At 31.2% G+C, this 26,327-nt stretch overlaps 1 protein-coding gene and 1 long non-coding RNA gene across 3 annotated transcripts; one reads left to right on the forward strand and one right to left on the reverse strand.

Moving 5' to 3' along the window:
- Positions 1-1,317: 1,317 nt before the first annotated feature.
- LOC139499173 (uncharacterized) lies at positions 1,318-4,082 on the reverse strand. Its single transcript, XR_011658138.1, has 3 exons — positions 3,796-4,082; positions 3,094-3,387; positions 1,318-1,573 (listed from the first exon to the last, which is right to left on the reverse strand). It is a non-coding gene; the product is annotated as an uncharacterized lncRNA (long non-coding RNA).
- A 3,293-nt stretch (positions 4,083-7,375) lies between these two features.
- LOC139499180 (uncharacterized) lies at positions 7,376-25,350 on the forward strand. Of its 2 annotated transcripts, XM_071287865.1 has the most exons (12): positions 7,376-7,440; positions 11,130-11,171; positions 11,345-11,372; positions 12,423-12,661; positions 12,943-13,073; positions 13,660-13,805; positions 14,476-14,569; positions 16,026-16,209; positions 18,015-18,123; positions 19,342-19,472; positions 22,555-22,628; positions 22,682-25,350. In XM_071287865.1, the coding sequence occupies exons 1-12, from the start codon at positions 7,435-7,437 to the stop codon at positions 22,728-22,730; spliced, it is 1,233 nt and encodes a 410-aa protein (XP_071143966.1). In that variant the 5' UTR covers positions 7,376-7,434; the 3' UTR covers positions 22,731-25,350. The 2 variants fall into 2 exon arrangements, with proteins under 2 accessions (XP_071143966.1, XP_071143971.1); XM_071287870.1 differs by having other exon boundaries at positions 7,377-7,440; positions 22,555-25,350.
- Positions 25,351-26,327: the final 977 nt, after the last annotated feature.

Genomic DNA, 26,327 nt, shown 5'->3' on the forward strand with positions numbered 1-26,327 from the left:
GTTTATTTAATTAAGATCGTCGATAAGTTTAAATTGATTGAAACTAAAATTCTTTTCAAATGACCAAACAAACTCGGATTTAAGAAACTGACTTGACAACAACACTTGTTTGAGGTAACATTTTTTGGATTAAAATGCGTATATGTAAATCCGGAGTCAAACTGTTTTAGAAATTGAATTAAGATGTTTGCACGACCATCTTCTTTGTTGTTAGAATAATTGAATACTATAAGATTGTCATATAAGAGGTTTAGCTAGCTATAAAACCAGGTTTAATCCATCATTTTTCTACATTTAGGAAGGCTATACCAAGTAAGAAATATGACAGTTGTTAATAATTATCCATTTGTTTGATGGGTTGGAGCTTTAGATTTTGCCATTTCATAAAGGACTTTCTATTATGAATTTTGCTTGGACTTCGGTATGTATTTTATTTCACTTGTTTTGAACGAAGTTTGGTCAGAGAATTCATTGCTTTTTCACTCTCAAAAAATATTACCACAAAACCTTTTTCTAAATTATTTATATAAATTTTATCAACAATCAAAGCCGGGCTTCAAAGTTATTTTGAAACTACCTATTCTAGAGGTGGCATGATTCAGATTTGAATACTAGAAAAATCCAAAGATCTTTAAGAGTATATACAATCTAAGACTCTTGCAATAATATTAAATCATTTGACTTTTATACACTTAGTACACAAATCGAAACAGTTGGTCTTGCTTGTTTCATGAAGAATATGGTATCTTGTCTAAGAATGGAACAAATCATACTTCGTAAAAAAATTCTCTGAAAAATTACCTAGTTAATGATGCTTGAATTCTTGATTTACAACCTATTTGTTACGTTTTGAGGACATGTTTGTCAACGATAACTCGGCATTCCCATTGAAACCAACTGTCCCCATTGTCTTTCCGACTAGTTCCTCTATTCATATGAAGCTGATTTCATACAAAAACATTTTATGAAGAAAGATAAGAATTACACACAGAAACATGGTGTTTTGCAATTTATATGCGGAGTCGACAACATATTTGTGATGGAGATGTAGATCGATGCAGCAAGTCTATTTATTTGCCTATGCCGGTTGAATTTTAAAACTGGGAGGGTTGAGTTGAACTATTATTAATTCAAATGTACAAAATACGTCCCCGGGCATTTACCATTGGTGTTTTATTTGTAAAAGAATGGTAATCTTAAAATAAAAGACAACAAAAGATGGATTAATCAATTTACTATGGTCTTTAATTCTAGATAATATTTGTGGGTATAATTCCGTAAACATAGTTAAAAGGTAGCAAACACTTACATAAAACATTTAGTTGAATTTCGTCACCACCTGTACCTATAATATTTCTACAAATACATTTGTATTTGCCGGCGTGTGAACGAGTAAAATTCTTCATATCAAGACTGTTGTGATCACTGTCTGTGTGTAAAACAGATTTCCCGTCTTTAAACAACTGAAGATCTAACACTTTAGGGTTCGCGTCTGACTTACAAACAATGGAAACATTCGAGCCTTCTGTAATATCCGTTGACGGTAGGGATATTATGGACACAACAGGTTGATCTACAATATTGAAGAAATACATTTATTATCAATTTTAACATGTAAAATGCAAAAACTGCTTCTTCCAAATCACAAAAGTGTATACTTATTACCTGAGTATGAGTGGAATAGTAAGTTTATTGTCCCTAGGACCAACTATTGTCCTGAGGCGAAACCGAGGGCAATAGTCGTATCCGAGGGACAATAAACTTACTATTCCACGAATATCCAGTCAGTAAGTGTTTTATTATTTCGAAAAAGACAACAGACAATAAATGGCGGTGATAAATCAACTATCGTAATATTAAAAAGAAGAAACCATATCATAACGTTTACTTCATAGATATGTTCAAATGATAAGGCTACGTCTTTCACTGGCGTCAACCCTATATTAGATACAATAGGTAAAACACGACGTCGTTACTTCCGCGTTATTTTCACAATCCTTCAATCGCGTAGCTGCATTTAAAATTCCGCGAAATATAATGACATTTGCGGTCAAATAGTTTCACCCAGGTCCAATAGTTGGAAATTTTTGACCGGTCCAATAGTTCAAAGCTTGTAATATTCAAAATATTGAAAATATTGTGTACTTATTTTATATAGAAAATGATAACTGAGGTATAATAATGTCACTTAAACATCTTCTGTCCAGCATAAGGGTTAAAAAAAATATATAAAAAACAACAGAAATACCTAACACAAAGGAAATTTAAAACAAAAATTCCCTTATCAAATGGCAAAATCAAAAGCACGAACGAATCAAACAAATGGAAAAGAACCATGTAGAAAATGATAGATTAAACTTGGGGTTATAGCTAGTAAAACATCACACTTTTTTTAAATAAACGTCTGAAAATCATCTTTGCGCAACACTTTGTTTCAAGATTGAATGAAAAAAAAATGCATCAAGGATGCAGATGTAGACAAAAGAGGGACGAAAGATACCAAAGGGACAGTCAAACTTATAAATCTAAAACAAACTGACAACGCCAAGGCTAAAAATGAAAAAGACAAACAGAAAAACAATAGTACACATGACACAACATAGAAAACTAAAGAATAAACAACACGAACCCCACCAAAAACTAGGGGTGATCTCAGGTGCTCCGGAAGGGTAAGCAGATCCTGCTCCACATGCGGCACCCGTCGTGTTGCTTATGTGATAACAAATCCGGTAAATAGTCTAATTCGGTATAAATCATTATTATGTTAGACAAATCATCATGTGTAAAACCTCTGTTATTTTTATATACATTCAGTTCAAAGTATGTTCCTCTCCTTTTTTCGAATAAGAATATAAACAGTATTCGATGGCATGCTTGTCCGATAATAAGTTAAGACTTGTAGCATTTTATATCAATTAAAGCATGTAAAGCAAATCAGACATTTAATTGTATATTGTATGAATAGTGCTGACAGTATACATAAAAGTCTGAAATAGTCATATTTGTATTTATAATAGACTTTGAAATAGAATATAAAATGAGAATTTTCACTTGCTTACTTGAGTATGTTTAAATGTTTTTATTAATACTCACATTGTATATTTAGTTTAATTCTTGATTCGAGTTGGAAATTTTTCGTTGAAATATTTGTCATACAGACAAATTCCTTCAAGTGGTCTAGTTTCGTTGGTATAAATGTATATACCAGCATACCGGGTCCACCAACAGCATACAGGTGCTTGTCGTCTGATATGAGCAAAACTTCAGGCGGCATACCGCTATCAACAATGCATGTTACATTACATGTTTTTTGTACGATGCATATTTTATCATTGCTACCTTTGTAATTTGTCACCCCGGACAGCCATCTAATATTCGACGGTACCTCTGGAAAGAATATTAATATTGAATTTGAATATCTTATACGAAAAACGATATCTTGTTTTTATCATCTCAAAACTAAACATGATTGCTTCCATATAATACACAACTAAACTAAGTCAGGTGTTTGTTCCGTTTCAAGATCTTCTAACATGAGAACATAATAATGATTTAACGTTTTATTCTTTAATGATAATTTTTTGTTATTGAATACAAATCGCACTTTTTTTCTTTCGTTTTACTATTTATTCAAGCTTGTAGCTAAGATTTTAAAACTGTACTTAAACAGTGATGATATTTACAAAATGCATGCATTTTACTATTCGTTTCCTCTAGACATTAAACAATCATTAATCAATCAACGAACTCACAAATACACTTCAAATTTTACAATATAAGTAATGTTAATTTTACTTGTTAGTTGCACGTGTATACTGTAGTTCTGGACTCGGTTTTCGTTAGGTACGAAACACATGTAGACACCTTCGTCTTCTTTGGTGAAATAATCAATACTCAATATGTACTCTCCAATACTGAAGTTTCCAGTTATTGCAAGTCGTTTAACTTGTGGAAGATTTCTGTTCAAAACTCTTTTTTCACTATATATTGTTCCAAGTTCTTCATCATATGAAAGTTTTATCCATTGAAGTGACTTATGATTTACAGGACATTGTAACACCATTGTTTCACCTTTCATACAATAAAGGGTATGGAAAACTTCATGTGAAGCTGAAACGAAACTTTTATATTGATTTACATACTGAGTATCGTTTTTCAGAATTGCAAAACTTTTCTAGATAAAATACAACCTTCTGTAATGCTTTTAAGTTTGTAACCTGGCTTTGTTTTCTCTCGATCAATTTATGACTTTTGAAATGCCTTTTAAAATGCCCTGTACCAAGTCAGGGAAATGGCCATTGTTATATTATAGTTCGTTTCTGTGTTTGTTACATTTTAATGTTGTGTTTCTGTTGTGTCGTAGTTCTCTTATATTTAATGCGTTTCCCTCAGTTTTAGTTTGTAACTCGGATTTGGTTTTTTTTGTATAGATTTATGAATTTCGAACAGCGGTATACTACTGTTACCTTTATTTACTGAAGGACCTGAGTAACGCAACACACTTTTTATTGATCTTTACCCACCAAAATATGATTGATCCTCATAGTACTACTATTCATGCTCACCAAACTTCTTTAAGCTTAGTAAAAATTTTAATACATAACTTACCTGAGGTCATTGAATATACCGGATTTTTTTAAGTCGAACGAAGTTCATCCTGCGAAATGCCAAACCCATAATATTTTTTTTGTCAACAATTCTTTCAAAACAGACCCACGCTTAGAATGCTTAAATATATTTTGTATCTCCATATTGTCGAGTCTTAGCAAGTAAAATCTAAATCAGGCCATAAGAATATTTCACCATTACGTCAATGGGCTGTGTTAAGAAAATTCCGCGTCAGAAACTCGCTTTACTTTCCTTACAACAACGGTACAGGCAGACGAGATTTATTGATGACAATTCATGATCTGATCAATATGCAGTGACGATGCCCAGCATATTTGGTTGACCTTTCTGACAATCATTTTGACGTTGGTTACAGGCAGTAATTGTTTCCGACGGTGACACATCCATTGATAAGGGGAAACCATGGTTTCACCGAATACCACATGATTTGAAAACAAAAAAATTACTGGAAACTGGTTTAGACATTTCTAGTGCTGCGTTTTTAAGTCCATTAGAATAATTTCAACTTCCATTCATGCACATTATTTAATTAAATTTTGTCTCATATATTTTCGAGCAAATATGCATATCAACCACACAAAAAAGCTTGTGCAGGCATTTAGTTATTTGTTCCTTGTTTTTTTGTATGATAGCGGATAGTAGTCTCATTCGCAATCAATACCACTATACATACCTTTTCTTTTTGATTTTGTGTTAAATTGATACCAAATTTATTTATTTAAATTCACCTGCTGCTGTGAAGAAAACAACCAAGCATGAGTAGTACAATGTCTGAAATAGAACATAAATAAATATATATTTATAAAACATAAATATATTAATATATGTAACTTTTAATTAAGCAAGTATAAAATAAGTTCCTTGATGTTACCAGCTGAGTTCCATAAAAAAAAATGCAAACATTCATTCAAAAAACTACAATATGAATATATTATCATTTGGTCTGTTAAGTGCACAACAGTAGTATTATGATACCAATTGTGAATTGTGAGTTGTGTAAATCTCTATTATGCATTATGAAACAAAATATCATAAAGAAATACTAGTGAGTATATTTTATAAATAATACAAATTCGGGTAACAAACTAAAACCGACGGAAACACATCAACTTTATGAGGAAAACAAAAAGTAAAGAAATAATGAAGAGCAAGAAAAAAACAAACGCCACTGCAACACACATAGAAACGAACTATTTGATAACAACTGACATATTCCTGACTTGGTACAGGACATTTTGTGAGAAAAAAAATCATAAATTTTATAATTTCTGAAATTTAATTACTTTAAACAATCGGGTTGTGCGTATGTGCTTATTTTTCAATGAATAGAATGGTGTGCGTGTGTATTCGAAATTAAGTGCTAGGTTCTAAAGTAACATGTAATCTCACTAAATTTCACAGCACATATCATATATTAAACAAAATTACAATACGTTACCATGTTGTATCAATAGATGATATTGTACGCTATGCGTATATATTTACATCAAGGAAATACATGGGGCAATTAACAACTTTTCCTTGTTTTTATCATATCATTTCCTGGTGCACTCGTAGACACCCAGAAATTCCTATATACCAATATTGTGTGAAATAAGTATTTTGGAAATTCCAATAAATTTAATTGAATAGACTTTGTATGAAATCATTGGGAATATCTGTTTTCGCCCATACTAACCTTCTGTCGTTTAAGCTTCTTCGAAATAGTATATATGGTGTGTACAAGATGTAAGTTTTACAATTATACTTTGTACAGAGTTTTTATACAAGTTATAAGTGTTTTGACACATATCATGTGGACGGGGTGATAAAATTGTATCTTCTAAAATTATCACCTTAATGTCTTAAATTCTTCATATACTTCAACCGAACATTTCAAGCTAGTTCTAAAATCTAAAATCAGAACACATGCACATGGTTTAAATTCTATTTTTATTTTTCTCCTGATCCCAAAATCATATTCTAAAATTGTAATGTTGTACAAAATTACATTCAGTGTTTTATGAACCGATGTACATGAATAGAAAATACAAGCACAAAGGCTTTTGTTTCGCATATTTTAATAATATGGCCATGACAACATAATACAGTCGCGTACTGAGTATTGTTACATAAAAACATTACAAGAACCCAAGAGGACTATTTATGCATAAACATCTTTTAATCCTATACAGTTACCATTAACGTAAAACTGTAGAATTATATATATAGTGATATAATTTATAAACTCTGCAGATTGAATAAAAAGTTTGGTTTTTTATTACATATAGTTTTATAAGTCATTTTTGAAAACCTTCTTATTCTTACATTATTTTAATATATAGTATATGTAAGAAACAAGGTGTAAATGTAATAAGTATAAAAATAATCAACTGAAAATCATTTCCCAAATATTTAAATGACTTATTTCTCATAAGCTTGGACATTTTTTTTTGTAATGATATTTATTTATACCAATACTATCAATAGAAACAATCTTTTACAAAACTTGTTACCTTGAAACAGAGTAGCAAACACTTTTTTAGGAGGTAATCATCTTATTGAAGATAATTTTGTCATTTTTCTTTAGTGAATTCTGATGAAAGTGTTTTTTTATATATATGAGAACATTATAAAATAAAATTAGAAATATTAAAATAAATGGCGATTGAAAGTCGTATCGCTTTCATAATGTACTGTTCACTCATGCAATTTCAAATCTCCGCCCCCCTTTATAACAGCTATTTACACTGGTTAACAAAACTACAAATGAAAAGCGACATTAGCTCATAACATCAAAACTGGACTTCATCTTGATAATAAACCATGTTTGTAAGTAAAATACTTATTTTAAATTGTTTTACGTAAAATGTGATTAAATTTCGAGTACATGTACAATTGTTTACTTTGTATACATTTTCCATCGGTATAATCGTCTTTTCGAGCTGAAAGACTTCGACTTATAAATTTAGGAAGGCACAGAAAAATATGTAACACAGCACTGCTAGTTATTTGTATTGTTCAAATTTGTTCATATTTCTTTCATGATTTCATTTTTGACAAATTATTGCAATTTAATAGTTTAGGATTACCGGCAGTAGAATTTTGTTGCACATATGTTCTAATAGATTAAAATCTTTAACTACAGTGAAGTTTTTGATCAAGTGAAATGAGAAAGAACTATGAAAAGACATGAAACATAAAACTACTTTTATAATGAAAATATTTCATTATATTTTTAGAATTAATTTTAATGTAGAAATTCGTTGATTGATCAAGAGCAACATTAATGGTTAAAGTTATCGGGTTATCTGAAAGAGTATATACAATTTTAATGAACCTAATGACAAAAAAGACACATTGTGACGTAAATGGGTAAACCTCACATCGTCTTCATAAAATAAATGAAATTTCTTATAAAGTCGCATAGAACATATTGCATGAATTACACGATTAAAAATATGAGACGGGTTTATACAAATAGATGATAATTCAACGACATAACAATAAAACAGTCACCAAATGGTATTTGGATTTTACGGGTTCAAGAATCGGCAAGTGTTCGTATAATATGGCAAGCCCTTTATTGTACTGAGCGTAAAATTTTCTTATATTCTACACATGCAAATAAAATAAAATCATTACGAGTCTGAACACTCTGGAAAAATTGTTTCCTCGGAGTTCAGTATTTGTGTGATTTTACTTTTTACCAGAGCAGTTAAAGCTGTATCGCTTACAGAAACTAAGAGCACATTTGTATTACTAGAGATTCAAGATAAATGGGTCGAAACGAGGCAAAACTGAATACACACTTACATTCATAAATAATATTTATACAGTCAGTTTTTGCGATTGAATGGTTTCACATTTTTTATGTTGTGACCTTTTATGGTGCTTTGCTTTTGCGACAATTGGCATTTGATTTGCACCAAAAACATCTTTCATTTGCGCAACTAGCTATATTTCATTTTCGTCATGAATAAAATATTTCATTTGCGCCAATGATACAGGAAATACAGGTAAATAGTATAAACAACTGATTTTCAACAAATACTTTTAAAGAAAATTGTTTGCATAATAAAACATAATCCTCAGAAATCAGTCATCCTATAACCATAAGAGGTATGTTAAAACTTCGTTAAAGCATAGTTTTTTTGCTTTGAACATATCTAAACAGGAGTAAAATTGGCACATTCCTAAGCATCATACACTATAGTAAAGTTAAAAGTATGTCCATATCAATTGTTATTCTGGCTTTGCAAGTTTTATGGTACACTTAAACTATTTTTTGTATGATGCATATGATAAGCTATATACCTTAGGTGTGATCATAAAAATAATAAACTTATTTCCTTGGTTTGTTTCTAATCTGACAATGTCCATCTTTAACCCTCAAAGATGTGAACACTTTATAATTCTTATCCCTATTAGAAAAAAGTAAAATCACAAAAATACTGAACTCCGAGGAAAATTCAACCGGAAAGTCCCTAATCACATGGCAAAATCAAATGACAAAAAAACATTAAAAAAAAAGGGACAAGAACTGTCATATTCCTGACTTGGTACAGGCATTTTCAAATGTAGAAAATGGTGGATTGAACCTGGTTTTATAATGCTAAATCTCTCACTTTTTGACAGTCGCATCAAATTCCGTTAATTTTACAACGATGCGTGAACACAACAGACACAATCGGTAACATAGTCGAAATATGGTTACAGCAGTCATCACTGTGTTACAATCTCAAGACAAACAAACATATACAAAAAACACAAAAAGCATCTATTAAATTAATAAAAAAAAACAGTTTCTTTCGCGTGTTGGGCTTCAGAAATACAAACATCTCAAAAAAGAAATTTTATCGTTCTATATCTATACAAAACAATTATAATTTCACATGGAGATGGTAGTATGCAGGGTTATAAAATCAAAAGTTATGTTAGAACTCCTTACAGAAACAGACTGAGATTAAAAAATATCCAGCAGTTCTTAAGAATTTTTAAGAATCCATATATGGTTAATACTACTATGCAAATGAAATAATTTTGTCGTTCAAAGTATTATTAAATTTATAATAAACAAAAGACATAATGACATATTATAGAACAATAACATAATGCCGGGATCTTTAAAAGTACGGAGTCATGTTATAAGAAACAAGGAAACACAAAAAGTCGCTTATACAAAACACACCAGCAAAATTGAAAGATATTACAAACACATTGACGGAATGTATATTACAAATGAGTATGACGGGAAGGATTGTGCCTGATGTTCATATGATGAAATCATAATCTTTCAGTCAGTTTAATTGAAATCTGGAGCTGGCATGTCAGTTAACTGCTAGTAGTCTGTTGTTATTTATGTATTATTTTCATTTTGTTTATTTTCTGTGGTTACATCTTCTGACATCAGACTCGGACTTCTCTTGAACTGCATTTTAATGTGCGTATTGTTATGCGCTTACTTTTCTACATTGGCTAGAGGTATAGGGGAGGGTTGAGATCTCACAAACATGTTTAACCCCGCCGCATTCTTGCGCCTGTCCCAAGTCAGGAGCCTCTAGCCTTTGTTAGTCTTGTATTATTTTAATTTTAGTTTCTTGTGTACAATTTGGAAATTAGTATGGCGTTCATTATCACTGAACTAGTATATATTTATTTAGGGGCCAGTTGAAGGACGCCTCCGGGTGCGGGAATTTCTCGCTACATTGAAGACCTGTTGGTGACCTTCTGCTGTTGTTTTTTTTTTCTATGGTCGGGTTGTTGTCTCTTTGGCACATTCCCCATTTCCATTCTCAATTTTATGAACAATGATCCAGGAGAAGTACTGTAGAGACAAATCTTATCCACGATACAGCAATGAATATTTAACTTTTCCGTTATATGTTATCTGTATTATCTGTGAAATGGCACAAATGAATTATAACCTTGTGGCCCAAATGAAAGATTCTGGTTTTTTTTTTTTAAATTAGCGTGAATGCAATGCGCCCGCCTTTTATAACGGAATAAACGGTATGATTGTTTTAGTTTTTGAAGGCTGTAGGGTAATCTATAACTGCGTATTTCCACGTAATTTCAATTCTGTTAGATTTATCTCTCATTGTTATTCATACCACGTCTCCTTTATTGTAGATCATAGTTGAATTAATTGATTTATTACTAGTTCTGTGGTTACCATGCATCCAAACAAACTCGTTTAAGAGCCAAGTAGTAAGATGTTCTATGTTGACATGAATATCAATTATATTGTCATTTTTAGAAATGTCATGTTTAAAAAGGATCTTTATATCCAAGGAATAGGTGACCTTATCCGTAGTTGGCACAACGTTTTGGAATTTCGGGTCCTCAATGCTTTTCAACTTTGTACTTGTTTTGGATATATAACTTTTTTATCTGAGCGTCACTGGTGAGTTTTAAATAGACGAAACGTGAGTCTGGCGTATTCAATTATAAACTTGGTACCTTTGATAACTAGCTAGTTACAATTTGATATAATTTAACCTGGGTTTTTTTTCTTTCAGTTTATACGGTGGTTGTATATAATAATCAGTATTCAAGTACAGGTAAGAATAAAGATTTCAGTCAATCATTATTTCTTTTTTATGTTTACCTCTAAGTGTTAGTTTTGAATATCAGAAATCGAAACGGTCTTTTATACGTATATTAATTTCAGGTTATTTAAGTATTCTGTATTTTTCATTCGCCAATATAACTTGAAAACTTCCTTTATTTCTAGATAAAGATTGCCAGAAGTGAACAAAATGGTAATGTACAAAGTTTATTTATTCAAAAAACCCATCATACGTCAATGAAAATGTATAGATTTAGACATGTTGTTGCTCTTATAACAGAATAAATTATATTTTATTTTATTTTTAAATTTAATTTTTAAAGTCTATTAGGTAATAAATCATTATATTGTACTTGTATTGTCTTGAATCCACAAACGAAAAGAATCGATCATCTATCATTGTTAAAAAATCGCAGGTATTTTATATACTGTTATTTAGATTTTGTTTGGTTTTCCAAAAATATTAACAAAAATGAACACATTTAATATTTTAATTCAGATTACAGACATATATTTTGATATATAATGATAACAGCAATTTTAAGTTACGTTACTAGAACAGATTGCTCGTACGTGAGATATCTATTTATTTATCATATCACGTCACGTTACAAATCAATTGACTTATTGTTTATGCCTTGCCAAAGTTCTGTTCTGGCCCGAGACCACAATTAATTCCTCTATCATTTCTTTATAACGTTTTGTCGCATTAAACAAATTTTGCCTATTCTTTTTGTCTAATTTTTTGTGTGTGTAATGTACAGAACAAGTCCAAAAATATATGCAATTTTCAGAAAAATTGCATCTTTACATCATACAAATTTGGCCAATACACATCCATACCACTATAGGCAAGTCAAGAGATGTTCCGAAAAGTGTAAATATAACCTTTTTGCACCTGTCCTAATCACTCTTTCCTTATTAAAATCAGTTAAAATAAAACATCCAAAAGTTTATTTCAGCTCTCTTCTTTCATTTCCACCCCAGAAAAGCTAAGAAATGAATGAGAAAGGGAAAGAAAAAAAATAAAGAAAAAATACACTATAATTAAAGGGAACTATATTCGTGAACAACGAAAAGCGGGGTCATTAATTGTGGTCTTGGGCCTTCTGTATCGTTTTTACTATTTATTAAATGACCATAAATATTTTCAAATTTTCGGAAGTTACATAACACCTTTTTAGCACATTGCTCAATGAGTAAAATAAACATAACCTTGAGTTCCTTGAACATTGTTTTCTAGCCGGATATTACTGTTTAGCTGATATCCAATATGACGACCTTCTTCATATTGATTTTCAACTTGATCGAGCAGGAGAACCTATAAATTACGTGTATGCACAAAAAGCAACAGACAACACATTACTTCCGGATTGCAGTCCTGAATATGATTCTTCCAGTGATGTTTACCACATGCGCATAACAGTTAATAAGACATCACATGAGCAAATCAGTCCGTCATCGCCATGCGGAATCTTGTTTGTAAGTCATATTAAATTAGTTAGGTTAAAAAATGACATGAATTATCATTGTAAATGTACAATTATCAATCCACACCAAAATGACTTGTTTCTTAATAACCAGTATAATATAAATGAACTGTAATGTAATTGACCTATAGAGAGAGAGTTTTTTCTCTGAGAAAAGTGATATCCATGTATCTGTGGTAGCTTCATTTACTTCTTGACCATGAATATCATTTACCTTAAATTTCGACTCAGTATTCGTTTCGTTTTCTGTTATTATTTCTTTTTATTTTGTAGACTGACAATATGTATGCCGTAAAAATAAAAGCTTTTGCAAGTGAAGGTTTGACATCCGACAGTGACAGATTATTTACTATCAGATGTGAATCCAGTATAGGAAGCAGTACTGTTGGAACCGTCAAAGTCGGGTATTTTTTTTTTTCTTTAGGCTTACATATTACAATAAAAACTTTTTTCTGTAGAATATTTCTGGTAGTCAATGTGTACATTATAATATATAGTTCGTTTTGACTGATTGTGTTTATGTTCAGCAACAATTAAGTCGATCATATCTTCAAAATATCAGTAATTACTTGTTAAAATTAGATTCAGCGGTGGGACAAATGATTTATTCCATAATGAAGCATATAAAATTTTGTGTTCTACTAATAAGGTTATAAAATTCTATAATAGATTTTATTCAGGTTTGAAAGGAAAATCATGACGTCACCCTTTCAAACGCGCACATTCGCAACTGTATCGTGAGGGTATTCAAGTTGCACCTACATGTATTTTTACAGTTTTTTAACCTACGTTTGTTTATGTAAAATCTAATTTAAGATCGATGCTATTTTGGTCTTGTATGATATAAGGGAAACGTTACCCTTTCTCTTTAACCGATGCGTTAGATTGTTTTTTTAAAAAACAAAATATGTGTATCGAAAATTTGCGTATGTAATCAAAATTTAGATTTATTATCTAATACTTTATAATTTATTTTACCCAATATTTCAGAAATGTAGAAAGTATCTCTTTAACTGGAAGCTCTCCCAAATCAAAACTGGAATTGGTGTCTCCTGAATTGACAGAAATACATGGTCCTGTTGATATTGGTGATAAGGTCAAACTCAAGTTTACCTTAACTTTTACCGGTGCAAAGGGTATGTTAAAGATGCTTTAAAAATCGAATATATTCAATAAGACGTTTTAAGGTAGTACCGAAAACACATTGACTAAAATTAATTTTGATCGTTCAATTTCAAACAAACAATCTTGGCTTCCGTCATCATGCTTTGTACTATGTATGTGTCCGAAAAATTCGGACTTCTTTTTCTTACTTAATGTGTAGGGTTACGGTAAACCAGTACAACATAAATAATTCATTTTGTTATTTATGTCCAGAGTATTAATACTATGATTGCACGAGATTCTCCTTTGTACTTACACAATCTAAACATTATGGCACTTTGATTCCGTCTCAACTAATTATTTATAACTTAACATATATTTTACTGTATATGCATGTATGTACACAATTTAACGGTATAGATAGTATTTATTTTAAATTACTATTTTTTTAATTCTATATTTTCTTCCTTTTACTTGATGGGAAATATTTTAAATATAAGATTTAAGTGTAAGCATAATAGGTGTGCAAACCGAATGTAACATACTAACATTCTATTATTTTTGTATATGTTCTTTTTATGCCCCATCTACGATAGTGTTCTAAGATATATCTTAAGACAAATCTTACGACACTTTTGATGACACGACCTTATACATTGTAATTGAATGTAATATTACAATCTATTTGTATATTGTTGGCAGAAAACGTGGATATCATAGGTGCTCGTTTATTTGGGTTGATGGTTTCTCCGACGAACAGTTTCCAACTAAATAGAACAATGATGGATTCAGATGGGTAAGATATAGTTTTGATATTAAATGAACAATTCTAAGTTTAGATAAATATTCGATCTCGATGACTTTAAAATTTGTGGAAATGTTGTTTATTTTTTTCTGCTCAATGATGTACAAACGTACAGGCACTGCTAATGATGTGTTTAAAAAATACAAGCTTGTTCATTGCCATAAACTGTAACTTAAAGTTATAAGAAACCTCAAATTAAAAAAAAAATATGCATATTTTTTTTATGACTAAATGGATAGTTTTCATTATACAACTTATGTACATATACTTTTTACTCAGGAATATTCTTTAATTTGTCCACATTTAGAAGAAGTTTACTTATTTTTAATTGCTTGCTGCCAGAAAGTAATTCGCCGACATATTTTCTGTATGCATAGTGACCTAAGCGTGACCCTCCTCGTAAAAATCCGGTGATAGCAATACGCATGAGTCTGTCATTAAAATAAACAATTACCTGATTGTATATGTTAAACACGTGCTAAATTCCCATGCTTTTTGTTGATTATTTACTATAAGGTGACAATCGGTAAACTTCGGCTTCAAAACACGGGATTTAATGAGTAGCCATATTTGTTAAATCATAACAGACAGATATAAAACAAAATTGACGTTTATACGATATATTTGCGTAAAAAATTATAAAATCGTGCACAGAGGACTAAGTTTGTGATATATACATGCATTGGTGCAAGAATTATATGAACATTATTTTTCACCAGTCACTCGTTCTTATGACTTTAATGTTTGGAAGAACAAAATGCCGTTTAAATAAAGTTTCAATAGGCACCAAACTGAGTTAGCGGTAAGATGTAACTGTATTTGAACGAAGAAGAGGTTTTTTACGCATAAAAAGTAAAATTACAAATAAACCGAACTCCGAGGAAAATTCAAAACGAAAACTCCCTAATCAATTTGCAAAATCAAAAGTTCAAACATATCTAACTAATGGATAACAACTGACATGTTCCTAACTTGGTGCATGCATTTTCCTATGTCGAAAATGGTTGTTTAAAATTGGTTTTATAGCTAACTAATTCTCTCACTTGACAGTCGCATAACTTTCCATTATCTTGACAATGAGGAAAATGCAAATTAATTAAATAACGACAGGAATTCATTTGCATGACCCACAGCACGAATTATGTTAGTGTTTGTGTTGTAAATTACAAAGGAAAGATTCCATTTAAAAGTTAAATCTTCAAATTGTTTTTACAGCATTATGTATATGGTTAAGTGCTCACAAACATGTTTTCATGATATCAAATTTTTGCTATAGCTATACTTAGCCTAGATCATGATATTTAGTGGTTGTCTGCAATTTGTGTTTATTGGTTTACCTTGTATCAGGTATTGGATAGTTTCACATTTTTACATGCCCTTTATAGCTTAGTTTACGCAATTTTCATACTATTGTATGATATGTCATAATTTATTTCTCCTTCTACAGCTGCCCTGTGAATCATTCACAAAACGTATTAGAAGTGTCTGGGCCATTCACAACCGAATCAGATGGAACATCACCATTTATAGCGTATTCTCCATGGTTTGAAATCGCCAGTTTTGTGGATTCTTCTCCATTTTTAAATTTCCGTGTGAACATAGAATACTGTTTTACTTTAGATTGTTTTAAGGTTAGTATTTACCTTGTTAAAAACAAAAACAACAGTAGTTAACCGATGTTCAAATCTTATAAATCAATTTAAACCATACAAAATAAAAACATAACCTGTGGGAATTGCATGTACTCCAAATGACGATGCATCGACAGGACAAAAGGAAAAATTATAATACATACCAAACTCTCATGGAACTTCAAATCGGAAAGTTCCTAGTCAAATGGAAAAATCAAAACCTTAAACCGTCAAAGGATGTGAGCATATTCCTGATTTGATACAGGCATTAACTGATGTAGAAAATAGTGCATTAAACCCGGCTTGATAGTTAGCTAAACCTCTCACTTGTAACACAGTCTCATACAATTCCATTATATTGACAACAATGTGCGAACAGGCAAGCGTCTTCAGATTTGTATACTATTCCATCGTAAATTATTCAGTACTGATCAAAGATAAGTTAACATAATTTTATCATCAAAGTGAATATATAGAAATAATAATATGTACAAAGTAGACAATAACTATTATGCACTGCATCTTGATTTTGATAGCGAAATCAACATTTGATTGGTTGAAACTATCACAATTTACGTCGAACAAAACTTCATATTCCCCTCTGAAACGTCGGGAATAAATCGTGCGACGTGACGCGCGGTTTATGTACATAACGTTTTAAACTTCTTATTTTCTAAATAGGTTTAGCAAATATCATTATCGTGTTCAAATGTATGTCAGACGTTAAAACAAAAAGACTTATTAAATAATTTTAAAATGTTTATCCGTAATGTTTATCAATATGTATGTCGTATTTAGTATAAAAAAAAACACAAGTGGATAAGAACAAAATGCTGGTATGCAAATAATAAGTTTAGATAGTAGAATAAAACATTAATTTTCCTTGGCCTCGGGAGATATGAAGATTTATTCACCTTCGAAATATCATATTTCCCTAGGGCAGAACCCTCGTGAAATATGAATATTCTTAGGTGAACAAATCTTCATATCTCCCTCAGGCACGGTAAATAAATGTATATTGGTCACAGTACGGCATTTAACAAGAAGTATTGGTTCACACAAAACAGCAAGCTTCAAAGGGCCCTGAAATTACTAGTGTAAATCATTTCAATCAGGAAAACCTACGGCAAAGTCTTTATATATAAAAAGAGAAACACTTATGAATTAACTACATCAACAAACTCCAACTACTGAACAACATGTTCCTGACTTAGGTCTTTGTTAAGAAGTACCGTTATTTAAAATTCCTAACATTCAAAAGAAAGATATTTAGTAGTCACTTTGCCTAAATGTGCAGTTCCCAATTCCTGTCTAAGAATCGAACAAATACATCTTTAACCTCCCGAAATGATTGGTGCATTGTATTTCTATTATAAATATATATATAATCATCATTTCACAACATTGATAATAATTTAGAACAGTAGCATCCCTTCTTAAAAGATGATGTAAATGTGGACATTCAAAATGCAAAAGATGACGAAAAGCTGGAAATGACTTTACAAAACAGAAGGCGACAAAAAAAGTTTACAAAACACTTTACAAAAACTAAACAAAACTAAGCAACACGAACAGAAAATAAAACTGCGGGTTTTAGGTGATCCTTAGGATAAAACTACAAATTTGTTTACGCTAAACTGACTTACATGTACCTATGAACATTCCACAACAGAATAACACGTAAACACTTTTGTATTGCTATGCCCATTTCGAATTTCTAAATTCATTTTGTAGTTTTTCCAAGTTCATTTCTTGTTTCTTATTTCATTTGAAGTAATAATTGTATAAACAATCTATTATTTTAGAACATATGTAGTAACAGAAAGAAACGAGCTGTAGATGATAGTAATGCTGAGCAAATATTTACTCATTTACAAATAGCAGTCAATAATCCATATTCAGACAATTCACTGAGTAAGTTTTGACAATGCTTTTCTCATTCTTGAAACATAATCACCCTCCATTTTTATGTTCTGTTTTGATGGATGTGATAAAAATACTTTTTCAAGTTTGTTTTCTCCAAAATTACTATTGTCTTAAAGAAATATCCACCGCTACACAAATTATTATGGAATCTGCATAAAATGTAACAACGAAAATCATCTGCCTTGATTAAAATTAGAATTAAGGTCGATAAAGTAAAAAACAAACAAAAAGAATAAGTTAATCTAGTCTTAAATTTGTGTGCATGATTAATCAATATTAATGGTTTTAAATCCACATTGTTTAAAATTCTTTAAATTATTATAATGAATTATAATGATAAATTGCTCTATATCCACCATTTGTACAATATTAAGCATGTTGGTAATAGATATATTATAAGTATGACCATGTCAACACATATATGTTGGCTTTATCATAGTAAGGCATCCTCAGTTAGTAATTGTCGTTGCGTACAGCATTTATAGAACTTAAAACCATGGTATTTGAAAGAACATAATAGCATATGACTTCAAATAGATTCTACCCTGTCTGTTAAATACAACTGACAGAGGAAATAAAAACTTCTTCTGAAATGCATATGAAACAGCTACAAAGATGTAACTTACCATGCTTTTAACGTGACGGTTCATGTCAGCGTGAGAGTTTGAAAGGTGAGTCAAGTACCTTAGGTATACTAAGATTTCTATCTTAAAACACGACATAACATTGACAAGTATAGAGCAATCAGCTAATACCAAAAATACATTCTAATTTGTTTGTTAAAATCTGTCACAAATTGAAAAGAATGTTTCTGTGGTTAACTTTCTTTAAATTTGATAGTTAGACTCACTTTAAAGGAATATTGTTTAAAACAAACTAGCAGACCACAAGAATAGGCTGGTAAAAGCCCTTGAGCTAATTCTTTTAGGGACATATTAATAATAAGTCCTTGAAATTATAATCCATTACGGCACTGGAACTATACTCTAGGTATTTTATCATCTGCTATATGCATGTAATGTAAATCAGTAAGTATATGTCTGGCAATAACTGTTGTTTTTTTTGTTTTTACAAGGTAAATACTAACCTTAAAACAATCTAAAGTAAAACGGTATTCTATGTTCACACGGAAACTTTTATATCTTTTAATAAGAATTAATATTTGATATTATGAACAGATCTGATGCCGGTTTTTTTTTTATTTAGATTCACAAAGCAGTCCTTGTTACAACGGTACGACGTTTATGGTAATTGTATGTACATTGTCAGGACTAATTCTTTTGGAGGTCTTGGTTCTATTGTTTGAAGCGAAGAAATTACAAATTGTAAAAGCAAAGGTAATTTGATTTATAGGAGGTTACATGCACAGTCTTGCTCAGAACACCGTAATAATTTCAAATCGAGCTTTTTTTTATTGTCTCAACTATGTTTGAGTACTACGTATGAATAGTACATTTACGTCAAAACTTAACAATAAGTGGTACTGGAATCGAAACATTTGGTAGGTTGTATCAAGTCTAAACTGGAATAGCTTCAAAAACCGAAGATCTCGAAACGTTGTTGTCACATTTGAAAGGTGGAATTTCACCAGGCCTAGAACAACCTAAAACACATACGAGATTTCAAGAGAACAAAACCATGTCTTTAACAATTACAGACAATTCTCCGTAAAAACTTAGTTGTGTATGTAGATAACTGACTATCAAACAATTACAGACAATTATCCGTAAGAACATAGTTGTGTATGTAGATAACCGACTATCAAACAATTACCGACAATTCTCCGTAAGAACTAAGTTGTGTATGTAGAAAACTGACTATAGTTACAGATAATTATCCGTAAGAACTTAGTTGTGTATGTATATAACTGACTACAATTACAGACAATTCTCCGTAAGAACTTAGTTGTGTATGTAGATTACTGACTACAATTACAGACAATTCTCCTTAAGAACTTAGTTGTGTATGTAGACTACTGACTACAGTTACAGACAATTCTCCGTAAGAACTTAGTTGTGTATGTAGATAACTGACTACAATTACAGACAATTCTCCGTAAGAACTTAGTTGTGTATGTAGATTACTGACTACAGTTACAGACAATTCTCCGTAAGAACTTAGTTGTGTATGTAGATAACTGACTATCAAACAATTACAGACAATTCTCCGTAAAAACTTAGTTGTGTATATAGATAACTGACTATCAAACAATGACAGACAATTCTCCGTAAGAACTTAGTTGTGTATTGGCGTTTATATTGAGTCACTGATAAGGTCTTTGCATCGGAACTAAACACATTTATTCTAAAAACAGTTGTTGGCATGAAACGGGTTATGTTCTTCTCATATATGTTATGATGGTATGATACTAAACCCCTAACGGGAAGGATTGTGCCTGATGTTCATATGATGAAATCATAATCTTTCAGTCAGTTTAATTGAAGTCTGGAGCTGGCATGTCAGTTAACTGCTAGTAGTCTGTTGTTATTCATGTATTATTGTCATTTTGTTTATTTTCTTTGGTTACTTCTTTTGACATCAGACTCGGACTTCTCTTGAACTGAATTTTAATGTGCGTATTGTTATGCGTTTACTTTTCTACATTGGTTAGAGGTATAGGGGGAGGGTTGAGATCTCACAAACATGTTTAACCCCGCTGCATTTTTGCGCCTGTCCCAAGTCAGGAGCCTCTGGCCTTTGTTAGTCTTGTATTATTTTAATTTTAATTTCTTGTGTACAATTTGGAAATTAGTATGGCGTTCATTATCACTGGACTAGTATATACTTGTTTAGGGGCCAGCTGAAGGACGCATCCGGGTGCGGGAATTTCTCGCTACATTGAAGACCTGTTGGTGACCCTCTGCTGTTGTGTTTTTTATTTGGTCGGGTTGTTGTCTCTTTGACACATTCCCCATTTCCATTCTCAATTTTATGTAGATAACCGACTATCAAACAATTACAGACAATTCTCCGTAAGAACTTAGTTGTGTATGTAGATAACCGACTATAATAACAGACAATTCTCCGTAAAAACGTAGTTGTGTATGTAGATAACTGACTATAGTTACAGACAATTATCCGTAAGAACTTAGTTTTGTATGTAGATAACTGACTACAATGACAGACAATTCGCCGTAAGAACTTAGTTGTTTATGTAGATAACTGACTACAGTTACAGACAATTCTCTGAAGAACTTAGTTGTGTATGTAGATAACTGACTACAATTACAGACAATTCTCTGAAGAACTTAGTTGTGTATGTAGATAACTGACTACAATTACAGACAATTCTCCGTAAGAACTTAGTTGTGTATGTAGATAACTGACTACAATTACAGAAAATTCTCTGAAGAACTTAGTTGTTTATGTAGATAACTGACTACAGTTACAGACAATTCTCTGAAGAACTTAGTTGTTTATGTAGATAACTGACTATAGTTACAGACAATTCTCTGAAGAACTTAGTTGTGTATGTAGATAACTGACTACAATTACAGACAATTCTCCGTAAGAATTTAGTTGTGTATGTAGATAACTGACTACAATTACAGACAATTCTCCGTAAGAACTTAGTTGTGTATGTAGATAACTGACTACAATAACAGACAATTCTCTGAAGAACTTAGTTGTGTATGTAGATAACTGACTATAGTTACAGACAATTATCCGTAAGAACTTAGTTTTGTATGTAGATAACTGACTACAATTACAGACAATTCTCCGTAAGAACTCAGTTGTGTATGTAGATAACCGACTACAGTTACAGACAATTCTCCGTAAGAACTTAGTTGTGTATGTAGATAACTGACTACAATTACAGACAATTCTCCGTAAGAACTTAGTTGTGTATGTAGATAACTGACTACAATTACATACAATTCTCCGTACGAACTGAGTTGTGTATGTAGATAACTGACTATCCAATAAATGGTGCCAACACATAAGATCTGTAAGTGCATAAGAAATCAGCTATTACTGAGTAAACTACCAACGAGGTTCCTAACCTGAAGGGATAAAAAATAAATGTATACGTTGAAAGGTATCAGATTTTTTAATAAATCAAACCATTCTACTTTTATCTCAGTGGAATTCCAAAGGGTATTTAGTAGAATTTAGTACAATGATAAACCAGTAGATAAAACGTTCAGCCGAGTAAAACATGTTATACAAGCTATCAGAAACGTAACTGTAAAGATTATTGGGAAACGTTCTCTTTGTGGGAATGGTTTTAGCTCAATGTTGAAATACCACTGATATCGTTTCTGCACGCGGCAGTATTTGTTGAATCATTTTTTGACTAATTTTAAGTGTATTTTCGAATGCACAAGCTCTGATTATTTACACAAAAGTATGACATGCGTTTAATGTACTAATGTGTCTTATAAAAGTGCTTCCAATGAACGTCTTTCGTTTTTGTAGGTCTCACCAAGTCAGAGCATTTCGTTTGAGAAAGTACCATTGTGTGAATCGGAATATAGAAATCCGGTTAATGGTTATCAACCAGCACAACAACATAACTTAGGACATGTAGTTATGTGATTATTTATTATCATCCAGCACAACAACATAACTTAGGACATGTCAAAACAACATAACTTAGAACATGTAGTTATGTCAATATTTATTCGGTCAACTTGCAATTAACGAGTGATAATTGTATTGATAAAACTTGTATTATCATTCATATGCTTTTTTTATGATTTAAATTAATATGTTCTTTTATTCTGGTTAAAAATATTGAAAATGCTATAGTTTGTTATATCATATTCGATTTTGCCATGTGATTAGGGACTTTCCGATTGATTTACCTCGGATTTTAATATTTTTGTGATTTTACTTTTTTATATAATTATTGAGCGCTATTTTTTTTTTAATCTGCTTGAAGTAAATTTGTGTTCACGATCGACTTACCAGGTCTGAAAACACTATGTTCTGATCTTATGTATATGTTATAGACAGGTTGCCGACACCAACCCCTAAAATCGGGATGATCTCTGATGAAGGATACGGAGATCCTTCTCCACATATGGCACCATCATGTTTTTCATTGCTGGTGTAAAAGCAAACCCGGTGTTAAGTCTTTTTCGGTTTGTAATATTCAAAGGAAAAGAAAAGTGGAAAAGATTGTGGTCACGACAATTGGTCAACCAACTCGTGACAAATGCATCAAAATTCATCTAACAAATAAATAACAATCATTTCAGCAGCGTCAATTTCTTTTCACTTCTGCTTAATATGTTAAATGCATATTGTTTTTCATGTCCAAACTTTTTATTATATTTCAAAAGGACCTGACATGAAATCGAGTTTTTCCTTTGTTTTCTATAATTTGGCTTGAAAGTCGTTTGTGTTACGTTTTTTGTTCTCACCTATATGTTACCACTTTCGTATATTTAAGTCAACTTCATTTACATTTTATTTACCTCTGACATTTATATTGCCTAAATTTATTGCGAAAACGAGGCTCTTGTGGTGTGACGTCACTTGCACACACTTTAAGATAAATCCTACTGACAGCATCAATCATTCATCATTATCAATAGAAAAAAACAATCAATATATGTTTTCGTACACGTACTTAATGCATAGTAGCCATGATGTACTGTGTGCCTTGTGAGTGCAACAAGGAAACAAAGAAATGCTATCTATTATTTTTTTAATGTCACTAGCAATGTAAATCTATTCTTTTGAAAATTATTTTATCTCATATAGTATATTTCTTCGTGCAAAGCTCTGATTTGTAGTCCGGATTTGTCTATACACAGGCAAACTTTGCTCATGTGAATTTCACATGAATCTCACATGAACTTCACGTGAGATTCATCTCAAACGAGGTTATATATACATTAAACTCACATAAAATTGTTCATGTGAATTTCACAAGTATTGAGATTCAGTGAAATGTTTCACATGAATTTAACGTTAATTTTTTTTTTAAATTGGTTTCCATGATTTTAATTTAATTTGAAAATTTAGATTTTATTTGAATTATATTATCTAAAAACATGAATTGATTGTACGTGATTTACATGTATAACCTCGTTTTAGGTGAAATTCACGTGAATTTTACGTGAAATTCACTTGTATTTAAATTGACGTGAAAATTAATGTGAGTGAAATTAGCCTGTGTACTTTATGTATTTATTTTTTTAATTTTATCAGCTTTTCAACGATTTTATTAGGTTTTGGATTGTCAAAAGATTTAGATCTTAAAGATCACTGGCGAGATATTAATTGTCGCAATACTAATCTTGGTCAGTAAGATAAGCACCGTTAATATATTTTTTTAAATCAAGTTTATAATTAAATCCTTAAATATTGCTTCTTACAAAAACAAGATTTCAAGCTTCTTTAGACGTACATGTACCCTTTTACACTCCACTGACTACCCAGGGAACATTCTGCTGTTATGATTTATTGAAATAAACATTTTATTAATTTAACACTAGAACAAAAATACTAGAAAATTATTATTCATTGATTACGTTTCTTTTAATTTCTAGTAATATTGAACTTATTATCTTATGTCTATTTGTGTCTACTCTATTAGTCTTAGTCCTAGTTTTTGGTGGGGTTCGTGTTGCTTAGTCTTTAGTTTTCTATTTTGTGTCATATGTACTATCATTTGTCTGTTTGTTTTGGTTTTTTTTCTCATTTTTAACCATGGCGTTGTCAGTTTATTTTCTATGGGTTTGACTGTCCGTCTGGTATCTTTCGCCCCTCTTTTGGTATATTCATTCACGAAAATTCTGTAGACATCTATATTTTTTGTTTTCTGCTCAGATACATAGTTTGACTTATATAAAGAAACACTAAGTATTGTAATTGAAACACTTATTGAGTTATGCTTGTTATCTGTGATCTGTGTACACAAAATCATGTTACTTCTTTTTAAAAGATCATATATTTGTTGCCAACATTTTGTCAAATAATAACAATACCACAAAAAAAATGAGCATACGGTGACCTATAGTTGTAAATTTCTGTGTCATTTTGGTCTCTTGTGGAGAGTTGACTCATTGATAATCAATCATTCCACTTCTTCTTTTTTATAGTCTTCGTCTAGGTTACAAATAATACACATATTATTGTTAGTTATTTTCCATTGTGATAAAAGCTTTTTTTGTTGATGCAATATACTGTAGTAGTTTCCATTTGATTTATTTTGATTTATTTTCTGTTAAATGTTTTAATAAAGTTATACAATGAACTCAATTAATGTTATATCAAACCACAAGCATGAGCTGTAGAGATAGATAAATACCAAAATATAATAGGAATAAGCATCGCCTTATGAGATAAGTTAACAATATTCGAAGCAAATATTAATAAGACAACTACAATGATGAATAAATTCACAATGATCGTTTTTTTATTTAGAGTATGACCACCACTTATAAACGAGATTAATTTAGGTCCTCAAAAATGGTTAGTAGTTCTAACTTATTTCTTGGCTTCGTTACTGTTACCTACATTGCTACATTGTATGTGTCGTAAATAGGAATAAGAGCACTGGTTGTATCTGAAAGTCTTGCTTACCAAGATCTTTGAAATCCAAATAAATTCTCAAAGTGGGGCGAAAGATACCAGAAGAACATTCTAAGATTTATTCTTAGATGCATGTTTTTTTTTATTAGTTGCTTCTTATGTAATATTGATTCACCACTGCCCCATGTTATGTTGAGGGTTTGGAACCCGCTAACATGTGTAGCCCTGCTATATTCTGTTAGTATGTGCCCGTCCCAAGTCAGGAGCTTGTAATTCACTGGTTGTCGTTTGTTGATGTGTTACATATTTGTTTTCTTTCATTTTTTGTACATAGATATTACCGTTAGTTTTCTAGTTTGAATTGTTTAACATGTTTCATTTGGGGGCCTTTTATAGCTAACTGTGCGGTATGGGCTTTGCTCATTGTTGAAGGCCGTACGGTAACCTATAGTTATTAATTTTTGCGTCTTTTGGTCACTTGTTGAGAGTTTCAACCTCATAGATAAAATAAACTAACAACGCCATTGCTTATAAAGAAAAAACAAACAGACAAATAATAGTACACAAGTCACAACAGAAAACTAAAGACTTAGCAAATCAAACCCCATAAAACAAGTGATGATCTCAGGTGCTCCGGAAGGATATGCAGATCCTGCTCCTCATGTGGCACCTTTCCTGTTGCTCATTCTATGACAAACCCGGTA

This window comes from Mytilus edulis, chromosome 1, assembly GCF_963676685.1.
Source record: "Mytilus edulis chromosome 1, xbMytEdul2.2, whole genome shotgun sequence".
Classification (NCBI taxonomy): Eukaryota; Metazoa; Mollusca; class Bivalvia; order Mytilida; family Mytilidae; genus Mytilus; species Mytilus edulis.

Coding starts and splice junctions, on each gene's coding strand:
- LOC139499180 (XM_071287865.1), top strand. Junction 12,662..12,942: donor CGCCATGCGGAATCTTGTTT/GTAAGTCATATT, acceptor TTTATTTTGTAG/ACTGACAATATGTATGCCGT. Junction 22,629..22,681: donor TATAGAAATCCGGTTAATGG/TTATCAACCAGC, acceptor TGTGATTATTTA/TTATCATCCAGCACAACAAC.